Source organism: Neomonachus schauinslandi, chromosome 11 (genome assembly GCF_002201575.2).
Source record: "Neomonachus schauinslandi chromosome 11, ASM220157v2, whole genome shotgun sequence".
Taxonomy (NCBI): Eukaryota; Metazoa; Chordata; class Mammalia; order Carnivora; family Phocidae; genus Neomonachus; species Neomonachus schauinslandi.
In genome coordinates this window covers 102,290,984-102,302,362 of record NC_058413.1, presented here as the reverse complement: position 1 = coordinate 102,302,362, position 11,379 = coordinate 102,290,984, and the positions used below count along the sequence as shown (strand labels likewise).

Sequence of the window (11,379 nt, the reverse complement as noted above, 5' to 3'; positions counted from 1 at the left end):
CTTCCTTCCTTCCTTCCTTCCTTCCTTCCTTCCTTCCTTCCTTCCTTTCTTTCTTTCTTTCTTGTCAGAGAGAGAGCGAACACAAGCAGGGGGAGTGGCAGGCAGAGCAGGCAGAGGGAGAAGCAGGATCCCGGCCGAGCAAGGAGCCCGATGCGGGACTCGATCCCAGGACCCTGAGATCATGACCTGAGCCGAAGGCAGACGCTTAACCGACTGAGCCACCCAGGTGTCCCAATTGGAAGCAGAGTCTTAATACTAGGGACATGGTGTGTTCAGGAAAGTGTGGGTGTCTGGCTCTTCAATTACTCTCTGTTGTTCATGCACGTGTTTGACTTGAGGAGTGTCCAGAAGACCTCCTTGCCCCCAAATGTACGTTTTACCAGGTTGTGGTGGACACCTGAAATTCTTCCATTAAAGTGGTTGATTCAGAACTTTTTTAGGTTACAGACCCATTTGAAAAACCTAGCAAAAGCAATAGATCCTCTTACCAGAAAAAATACACATGCTATCAAATTTGCCTTACAGTTTGAGTAGGTTCACATGGCTCTTGAGATCCATTCATATACCCCTCCCTAGGGATCTGTGGATTCCCAAGATAAGAGCCCTCACTCAAAGAATTCAATTCGTGGTTAAAGCATTACCCCTTATCAAAAATGAAAGCACGCCTCAGAGAAATAACTATTGATATATTTGTTTGTTCATCCATTCATTCAACAAATGTTTCTCAACCCCCAAGTAATACACTGTGGTAGATGTACATTATAAACATAGATTAAAAAAAACATGCTCTTTTATTGTCTACTCTCAGGAATCTTAATCTAGTTGAGAAGAAAAAGAAACTAGAAAGGATCCTATTCAGACTTCAACCAGAACAACTTCCATTGATCTATTTTGGAATTGTTATGTTTATGTGAGCTTTATTTCAAAGAGAGGGTACCTTGGCTAGAAAAAAAATGGAAACCTCTCATTTAGTCCAAATCCCCATACCACTCAAATTCTTTTACAACTCTTAGTCAACTTCCTCTTGGGACATTTTAAGTGACAGAGAACTTAGAACTTCATAAGTTCTTATTGGCAGTTCTTCATCAGAACTTTTTGGATATATTTCCTATAAATTCTTCCTTCTATTGACCCCAAATCATTTCAGTAACTTCTCCTCATTGGTCTGGTTATGTCCAGAAAATAAATGCAATCCTTCTTTCACTTGGGAGTCCCTTTCAGATATTTTAAAATAACCATCCCATCCTCTTAAGGCTTCTTTTCCCAAGTAAACATACCTAATTCTTTTAACCATATCTTATAGGACTTTTTTTTAAGTTTATTTATTTATTTATTTATTTATTTATTTATTTATTTATTTACGTAATCTCTACACCCAGTGTGGGGCTCAATCTCATGACCCCGAGATCAAGAGTTGCATGCTCTACTGACTGAGCCAGCCAGGCGTCCCTAGGACTTTCCAAACCACTTAATCACCTAGACAACTTTCTCTTGAACACACTGCCTTTTGACAATGTAACTCGAAATTCAACATGTAGACCTAAAATTATTATTCCAATCACGGGCTGACTGGTACAGACTTCAGTGGAATCATCAACACCCTTGTTTATCACTCTAGAATTCCATTAATGCTGCTTAAGGTATATCAGGCTTTCTGGGTACCACAATACACTGTTGATTCCTTTGGAGTTTCTGGTCATAAAATCTCTTTGGTGTTTTCCTTTACCCATTACCTCTTTAAATTAGAGAAAGTGGCTGAAAAGGGACCAGATTGTGGAAGGCTTTGAGTGCCAGGCTAAGAGGTTTGGGTAGCAGGATGAAAAGAATACAGTTAATGGTAGAATACAGAAGGAATTGCTGGGGAGAAGCATAGCTGTGAAGTAAGAGGCTAGTGCAATGATCCAGCGCAAGATAATAAAGTAAGGTGCTTTGCCATCTGACAAGTAGCTGAGAACAAGAAGTAATAACAAGAGGGGCATCTGGGTGGCTCAGTCGTTAAGCGTCTGCCTTCGGCTCAGGTCATGATCCCAGGGTCCTGGGATCGAGCCCTGCATCGGGCTCCCTGCTCTGCGGGAAGCCTGCTTCTCCCTCTCCCACTCCCCCTGCTTGTGTTCCCTCTCTCACTGTGTCTCTCTCTGTCAAATAAATAAAATCTTAAAAAAAAAAAAAAAGAAGTAATAACAATAGCTAGGACTTAGTGAAAGCTTCCTACGTGAGCCCTGAAGACAAGCCTTGCGGGTTTCACAAATTCTCCCAGAGCCCATAGTTTCTACAGAGGAATTTACTCTCAACAGCAGCTTACTCGCTGGAGAGAATGGAATGAGTCTGACGTTGGGTCATTGGAAGGAGAAGCTGGGTTGAGGTGGGAGTGGAGCTTCTGTAGTTCTGTGCTGGCCATGAGGAAGTAAGTGGTCAGGAAGTGCTGAGGCCATTCCAATCATAGAACCATATGATTTTTGACCAGAAAGGGGGTTAGGCAATGAGTTGAGTCTTCTCGCCCTCATAGAGAAAAGCGATTTGCCCACATTAAGCCCCAAAGCAACAGAGACTTAAAAGGAATCCATTTCCCTAAATTTAAGTTTCCAAGAGACTCCCATATTCAAACCCAGATTCTGGACAGGGATAATAAGAGACTGATACAGGATACCTTGAAAGTGAAACTCCATTAAAACTGAGTAGTGCTGGGGAAACATAAGTTAAGACGCTTCACTCCGTTATAGAGGATATATTTCAATGACAGTGTGGGATAGTAGAGAAACACTTCCTAAGGAAACCCAGAGCCCTTTTCTATCTCACGTTTCTTTTCACTGAAGCTTGAAGCTCAAAGTTCATGGCTTCATCAAAGCAGCTCCAAATACTGACGGTGAGATAGCTCTCACCTGGAGCCCCATCTGTGCTCCTCTACCCCTTGGCTGGGAACAGTCACCTGGGAATCAGTCCAGCAGGTGGCTTCCAAAGTCCAACCTGCTAGGTTGAAATCTGACACTGACAGAGACTCCCCGGGGAGCCACTATTGAAAGCTAAACCAGGAACCAGGAAATGCACCAGCCTCTTTCTGTAGAAAAACAGCTGGGCTCCTCGGAGACAGAACACCATGGGAAACCAGCTCTGCTGTGGGGGAAGCTGGTGAGTAGGGGCAGAGGGTGGAGGGTAACGTCTCTGTTGGTGGACATGGGGGCCCAGAGAAAAAGGGAGAGCCTGCAGATAGTTCTCTACCATCCTCCCACTGCCACCTCCCTCTGCCTGGCACATCTCCGGGTGCCAACACCAGAGCATTACCTCTTTCTGTGTTCACTCCTTTCAGAAAGCCTCAGAAAACACAGCCAAGCCTGCTGACTGTTGAGGGGCCAGAGCCGGACTGGAATGGTGAATTGGCATGGTTTCTCTTTGTCTTCCTCTCCTTTCGCTCCCTTCCCTTCTTCCCCAGATGATGATCATGGTTCTAGTGTTTGAGAGCTTACTATGCTCCAGGCACTTTTCAAACAATCTCTTCCCAACAATGCTGAGGGAGGTGGCCTTACTCCTGTTTTTACAGCTGAGAAGCTGAGGCTCAGAGAAGTTAACTTGTCCCAGGTCACATGGCTAGTGAGGAAATAAACCAATATTCCAACCCAGGTCTGTATGACTTCAGAGGCCATACTTTTAGCCAGTATTATGATACTGCCTCCCAAATCAAGCAAATCCACTTTGGAGAAATGTCATTTAAAAGGGCGGTAGTGGGGAGATGGAAAATACCCATGGACTATTTGAATATAGCTTTCACATTTACTTACCGTGTAGCCTTAGGCAAGTCCTGTAACTTCTCTTTTTCCTCATGTATACAATATAGATAACATGACCTATGTTGTTTAGATCACAGGATTGAAGAGCAGAGGATATGTGAAAGCCTCACAATAAATTATTTGTAGTGTTTTTACTGTTCTTTCCCAGAGGTGTAACGGCTCTAAACCCTCAGACCTGGTTTTACCTTGTTCACTGTTTTCTTAGCTAAACCTTCCAGGGGATAGCGGGGTTCGATCCCAGGACCCTGGGACCATGATCATCATACCTGGGGATGTCTTGAGGATGTCTTGCTCATGAAAAAAATCATCATTATATTTAGAGAAATAGATAAGGTACATTGAAAAGCACATGTGATTTGGAATTGGTACATTGGATTCCAGTCCTGTTCTTACTACTCATTCATTTATTAAACAAATATTTTAGTGAATGCCTACATGTACCAGGTATAATGACAGGAGTTGGACACTCATCCAGCTGAGCCACCCAGACGCCCTGACATCCAAGAATTTCTACAGAAAGGCTGTCACAGCTTCTTTCACTTCCTTTGTTCCAAGTTTTCATAGCCTTCATTTTTGGTTAGTTCTTCTTCTGACGGTGGTAATCACAGCAGCTTTTACTGATGCTCATTATACGTCAGGCACCTAACTGAGTAGTTTACATTTTTTATATAATTCCTCCAATAGTCCATGGGGTTTAGGTTCTATTATTATCCTCGTTTTATTAATAAGAAAAGGAAAGCTTGAGGAAGCTAAAAACTTGCTGAAGTTCACACAGCTAGTCTGATACCCTCAGTCTGACTCTAGAGCCTGGCTAGAAACACTACCCCTGATATTCCAACCAAAACATATTTTTTTCCTCTTAAAATATTAGTAGGACAAGGGGTGCCTGGGTGGCTCAGTCAGGTAAGTGTCTGACTCTTGGTTTCGGCTCAGGTCATGATCTCAGGGTCATGGGATTGCACCCCGCATTGGGCTCGTCATGCTCAGCATGGAATCTGCTTCAGATTCTCTCTCCCTGTGCCCCTCCCGCTCACTCTCTCAAATAAATGAAACCTTAAAAAAATTTATTTTTATTTTTAAAGATTTTATTTATTTATTTGACAGAGACAGAGATAGCGAGAGCAGGAACACAAGCAGCGGGAGTGGGAGAGGGAGAAGCAGGCCTCCCACGGAGCAGGGAGCCCGATGCGGGGCTCGATCCCAGGACCCTGGGATCATGACCTGAGCCGAAGGCAGACGCTTAACAACTGAGCCACCCAGGCACCCCTTAAAAAAATTTAAAGTACTAGTAGGACTGGATGTTGTTCTCCTCTGTTTCTCATTATCTCAATAAATTACAGAGACTTCAAGACAGTATGTCAATTAAAGAGCTTTTTATTTTAAAATATCATTATTAGGGCGCCTGGGTGGCTCAGTCATTAAGCGTCTGCCTTCGGCTCAGGTCATGATCCCAGGCCCCTGGGATCGAGTCCCACATCGGGTTCCCTCCTCGGCGGGAAGCCTGCTCTCCCTCTCCTACTCCCGCTGCTCGTGTTCCTGCTCTCGCTATCTCTGTCTCTGTCAAATAAATAATAAATAAAATCTTTAAAAAAATAAATAAAATAAAATACCATTATTATTATTTATTATTATTTTCTGATTACAAAAGTGACACACATTCACTGTAGAAAATTTGGAAAATCCCAAAGAGCAGAAAATAAGAAGCAACCATAAATATTCTAAGTATATTTATAGCAACCATAAATGATGGGAACATTTTAGTCTATTTCCATGTGATCCTTTTTTTTTTTTTTTTGGTATACCTCAGAGTTACATTTATTCATGCCACAAAGGAAACAACATGTCTACAAGGGTACAGCAATGCTCCATGTTCCCAAATAACAGAGATTGCTGAGACTGATGTTCCATCTGATGTGTACTCCAAGTAAAGCTGATTAATGATGACCATGAGCAGGTGCAGGACTCAAAACTTTCAAAGCTTTCCTTCTTTTATCAGCAAGCCTGATTTTATAAACGGTGAAGCCCATTAACCCCGTTCCTACACAAATCTCCTGGTAAACTGGGGTATAGTAGGCCTTCACAGGGATCCAAACATTTTTAACAGGCTTTGAATCATCTCAGCACAAAACCCCTGGCTCAGGCGACCCCAACCCGCACGGCCAATGACTCGGAAGGGTCACCTCCATGTAATCCTTTTGAAATGCCTATGTGCATAGCTTTTATCCCAAAACATGCTTTATTATCCTTTTATTAACTTAAAGAGTAAGATTCTCATGCTATTTGATGTTCTTCCAACATGTTTCTTAAATGGATGTATAATGGTCTATTGATTGGAGATGCCATTTATTTAGTCAGTTCCCAATGTCAGACATACAGGATATTTCCTATTTTTTGCAATTGTAAATAAGGCTACAATGAGCGTCCATATTTGTACCTGCTTATTTCTTAGGATATGGAGTTGCTACATCAGAGGGTACATACTTTATGGTTAAGCCTCCTTATACTTTTTGTCAAGTGCATTCCAGGAAAATTGAGCCAATTTTTATTCATACTACCAATATAGGAGAATACTCATTTAGTTTCTGGAATTCTGAGCTAAAAATAAAATCCTATCAACTATGAGTCTAACAGAATATTCCATTTAGGTTGTGTCCAGCCATTGTATAGTATCCAACTTGGGAACAGGCTCCATTCACTAAAACTGGGTCGCCCAAATCTGTTGCTTTAGAATTTATGTTCTCTTTATCCATTTAAGTAGAAGTAAGTAGGAAAACAGTAGCGACAAGGGGCAAGGAATTGGAGGCTAGGATAAGGCTATGACTAGACAGAGGTTTAAAGGAAAAAAAAAAAAAGGAAGAGCTGAAGTGGCAGAAGTAGAAAGACCTAGAAGCTTTTCTTCTGAACTACCTGTAAACTTCAGATGGTGATTCTATCTGCTCTGAACTCAGCAGGCTGCATTAAAAGCAAAAGTCAAACCAAAACACAAACCTCTGTCAAATATGTGTGGGGAAAATCATGATTTTTTTCCACAGTAGTAAAATGGACATGATCTAGAAGTTTCCCTTCCTCTCTCTATCTCTTTCTTTTTAGTTAGCAAAAGGAGGAAAATTCCTTGTGGAGACAGAAGTCACACAGATAGGGTTGGCTCTGGTGAGAGTTTGGAAATGCACTAGCAAGAAAAAGCATCCAGAGTAAGCCCCAAACTATTCAGCCTATTTCCTCAGACAAGTGTTTTTCTCTGGCCATCAAACAGTTGACAATCACATAGACACACTGGCTCCACCGGGGACCCCAGGGGCTCCGAAATGAGCCTGTCCTACAGCTCAGAAATGAGGTCTGTCCTGCAGCGAGGACAAGGTAGCTGAGTCACTCACCAAATTCAGAGCTCCCTGTGCTGTGCATGTTAAAGGTTAAATATCTCTCACTTTCTCTGTTAATTAAAAACAAGGACAGGGAAGCAGGGAGGGAGATGACCTGTTAGAAAAGGGCTTTCAGGGGTCCTAATTTGTTAGCCCTGGTTGTGGCAGCTTCTGTGACTCCAGAGTGAGAACCCCGTGTTAGCAGAGACCCTGGGGGAAAAAAAAAAAGGCACCGAAGCTGCAGCAAGAGGGTCTCTGAATCCAGGAATATCCCATTATTTGGCAGGCTTCCCTTACCCTCTGCTGGGATTAGCCTGTTAGACAATCCCAGAATAGCCCTCAACCCAGCTACATCCCTGGCATGTTGTGCCTGGTTGCCTGAGGCTGTATTTTGGGTTTGGTTATGTCAGTTGTACCACTCCACCTTCCAGAACCATCCTTGTGGGAGAGATGTGGTACCCTTGATAAATGCTTTCAGGCTGACTTAGGGTGAATCTTTGTTAGAGGGAAGTGAGAGAAGGTCATCCCAGAATGTTAAAGAGGCCACAGAACAAATGGTGAAGGTGGGAAGACTGAGGCCAGGACTCTTACACGTGGGTGATCTGTGTTTCTTTTCACAGGAGCTGCCCACCAACTTCCCAGAGGAAAAAGAAACCGGGTAACTGGGTGTTGGGGGCGGGGGCTTGGAGTGGTCGAATTAGAGAGGAGAAGATGCGGGAACCAGTGTCTTTGGAAAGGGCATAAGGATGAAAAAGAGGAGTAGCCTTGGAAAGGGATAAAGGGAGGTAGTACACCAGAGAAAATCTTCCGGGGTTCCAGACCAGCTCTGAAACTCTGGGTCTCATCCTTTCCATTATCTTAGTGGCAAGGGTGGTTGCTCATTCTTTCCTTCACCCAGCAAAAATTAACTGAGCACTTATAGTGTATGTGAGGCACTTTGCTGGGTCCCGAGGAGGCAGAGAGGCACACTATCTTGGTCCTCGAAGAGCTCAAAATCAAGTTTGAGAGACTTGTTTACATATAAACAAGTAACTGCAATGCAATCTACTAGTGCTATAATAGATTCACACTCATACCGTGGGAGAATGGGAGAAAACACCAATGTCGAAGGAATAATATAGCAAGTTCTCAAGCTGGAAGAGGAACAGAGAGGAAAGGGTAGGCAGTGGAATTATCTCTTGCAGAGGAAGGAAGGATGGAAGGATGGAAGGAAGGAGGGAGGGAAGGAAGGAAGGAAAAGGAAAGGAGGGCGCCTGGGTGGCTCAGTTGGTTAAGCGACTGTCTTCGGCTCAGGTCATGATCCTGGAGTCCCGGGATCGAGTCCCGCATCGGGCTCCCTGCTCGGCAGGGAGTCTGCTTCTCCCTCTGACCCTCCCCCTCTCATGCTCTCTCTCTCTCTCTCATTCTCGCTCTCAAATAAATAAATAAAATCTTTAAAAAAAAAGAGAGAGAAAAGGAAAGGAAAGGGAAGGGAAGGGAAGGAAAGGAAGGGGGAGGAAGAAAAGGAAGGGGGAGGAAGGAAGGAAGGAAGGAAGGGAAGGAAGGAAGGAAGAAAAGAAGAAAGAAAGAGAAACAGGAAAGAAGAGGCTGAGTTAATTGAAAGTGACTGATTGGTGTGGCTGAGCACTTACCACATTGCACTGTAATAGTCTGTATACACATTTGTCTCCCCTAGTAGACTGTAAGCTCCCTGAGGCAGAGAAAATAGTCTGCTCATCCTTCTAACCCCAGAATGTGGCACACAGCCTGGCAAAAAATGGGCTCTCAACATGTATTTGCTGCACTGTGTCAGGGGCCGGTGAAAAATGAGGCTGGAAGATATGGGCAGAGCATGAGAGCAGTTTGGATGTGGGAAGGGCAGCAGTGAAAGAGGTGAGAGCAGAGGCAGGGAGATTAGTTAGAAACCCACCATAATAGTTTAACGGAGATTCAAAGAGGGCAATCTCAGTAGAGACAGGGAAGAGAGGATGAATTTAAGTTGGATTTCTTCCTTTCAGGGAGCCAAGCAGGACGGGCTCTGAAGCAGCCGAAGCAGCAGAACAGTGCAAAGGTAATGACAGGCCTCTGGCCCTTCCAGGGGGCTGCCCAGACATGTGATCTGAGGACTCAGCTTTTTCACCGGGCCACACATCTCAGTTATCTCGAACCAGAACTTGCTGGTTCCGCCCCACAAAGGAGCAAAGGGGTCGGTCAGAATTGCTGACCCTGCTTTGTGGGTGAGGGGCAAAAGCAAGCCAAGAATCTCCCTTAATGCTGTCTGTTTCTTGCAGGCCTGTGACACAAGAGGACATATTTATGAACAGGTGTCAGAGAAGCCCACGTCTCAGGAGAGGAGTCGAGGCCTCAGGTTGAAGGAGAGCAGCTTACATTATGCAGACATTCAAGTGTGCAGCTCTACCCAGCCACGCTCTGCTCTGGAGGTGAAGAACCTGCAGTTGGAAAATGCTACGCAGTACGCAACCCTCCGCTTCCCCCAGGCCACATGCCACTATGACAGCAAGAACGGGACCCTAGTGTGAGCGCTGGGGAGGACAGACCTGTTTCCATCATTTTACCACGACTCCCCTGGGGAGACTCTGCACTGGGGAAATGGCTGGCAGCCCAGAGATGGCTGCCCCGTTTTAAAGAACTCCAGAGCCCTTGTGAGTGCCCCCAGTCTTGGCCCCTCCCCTAGGCCTATCTTTTACTTGCCACCATTAGCTTGGAGTGGTATTTGGGTTAGCTAGGGGTGGATGGAGTTCCACAAAATGAGGGGGGCTAGGATGAGGGCGCAGGAAGTTTTTTGACCCCTTCTTTTGCTCCTGCTTTCAAGAAAAGTGCTTATAGGACAGGTTACCCCAGCACTTGAGCTGATTTTGTTGGGCTTAATTTAGTGGTGTCTCTTTTACACACCTTAAACTCCAAAGCTGAAGAAGGAGAGGTGCTCTGGAAAAGCATTCTGAGTTCTTGTGCACAGCCCCCAGAGCTGGCTTGGGCAATTCCTTCGGTGGTTGGGTCAAGGGTCCCAGAACCTCAACAGACAAACGAGGGCAAGGGCTGAGGCGTGGAGGAAGCGATCTCTGACCATCGGATACGAATACTTCAAGTCACTGACAGCACTGCATGGCCCGGAAACTCCCCTTGGTTGGACCGTTGGCTCTCTCAGGTGCGGAGCCGCTAGGATCAATAAATCGCATAAGGAACATGCCTGGTGCATTTTCCGGGGTGGGGGTCTGCAGGCTCTACGTAAGCGAAGCTCTCAGCCTGAGGGCAGCCGGGAAATCCAGACACTTCGCGCGCGGGACCCCACAAGGCCTTGGCTGGGGCGGAGCGGGGCTCTGGTTTGGACGCCCAGGAGGCGGGTTTCCATCTACAGAAGGCGGAGCTCCCTGGGCCAGTCCTGGCATTCAGGGGGCGGGGCGGCCTCGGCCCGCAGGAGGCGGGTCAGGGAGGTAGGGGGCGGGGTCAAGGCCTGCTAGGGTTGCCGTCTGGGACGTAAGGAGGCGGAGCCGGCCAAGGAAGGGGCGGGGTCTAGGTTGTCAGGGCCTGGCTCGCGCGGGCTGGAGGTGGGCGGCCTCCGCGTCACCATGGCATCAGGAACGCAGCGGCGACGCTGTAGCCGGAGGAGGCAGAGCTCAGAAGGGCTGGGGACAGAGATGCTGAACCAGACACACCGATGATTTAAGAGGTAGGTGCTGAAAGCGGGGGAAGGGAGGGCGGGGGGGGCGGTGCCTGGAAAATATACTTACCACTGGTTGAGCATTCAGATCAGAAAGACGGACACACCGAGGGGTGAGATGGGGGAGGGGGGCGTTGCTGGAAAGAAGGAGGCGGAAGTTTCAGGTTCTGAGCCGGCTCTGAGCCTTACATGTTCTTAGGGTGAAGTTCCAGATTCAGACTTTCAGAGCTTGGAGTAGTAATGCACGTCCCCTTTCAGTCTGTATGCCATCCTTCCCAAATACGGATGCCCATCAATTTATCCCTAAGAGGGATGATTCCTTAGGACGGACACAGTACTGAGAATGGAATCACAGCACAAAATAGTTGGTAAATCATAGTATCGACTTCATAGAATGTGAGTATTTAAAACACTTGGAACAGTACATAGTATGTAGTCAAATGTAGGCTGCCATTATCATTATCATCATTTTCCTGGCCTGTTCTCTGGCGTACACCTAGAGCAAGTGGATTCGGAAGAAGTGGCTAGAAAACTTCCTCCACTACTAATTGGCAGAGCAACTCCCTAGCCTGTTTACTAT

The 11,379-nt window shown here is 45.8% G+C and overlaps 2 protein-coding genes across 4 annotated transcripts in view; one reads left to right on the top strand and one right to left on the bottom strand.

Annotated features, from left to right (window-relative positions):
- The window catches only part of CRYAB (crystallin alpha B), a 9,596-nt gene extending 6,152 nt beyond the window's left edge, over positions 1-3,444 (bottom strand). The window contains exon 1 of one of the 3 annotated variants that reach the window (XM_021696373.2): positions 3,280-3,444. The gene's annotated coding sequence lies outside the window, so the exon portion shown is untranslated. Of the gene's footprint in view, positions 1-2,879; positions 3,000-3,279 lie in introns of those variants that run through there. The other 2 variants (XM_044919360.1, XM_044919361.1) reach the window with 2 other exon arrangements.
- On the top strand, positions 3,032-10,324 carry C11H11orf52 (chromosome 11 C11orf52 homolog). Its single transcript, XM_021696374.1, has 4 exons — positions 3,032-3,126; positions 7,762-7,799; positions 9,139-9,191; positions 9,412-10,324. Exons 1-4 carry the CDS (start codon positions 3,095-3,097, stop codon positions 9,658-9,660), a joined length of 372 nt encoding a protein of 123 aa, XP_021552049.1. The 5' UTR covers positions 3,032-3,094; the 3' UTR covers positions 9,661-10,324.
- Positions 10,325-11,379: the final 1,055 nt, after the last annotated feature.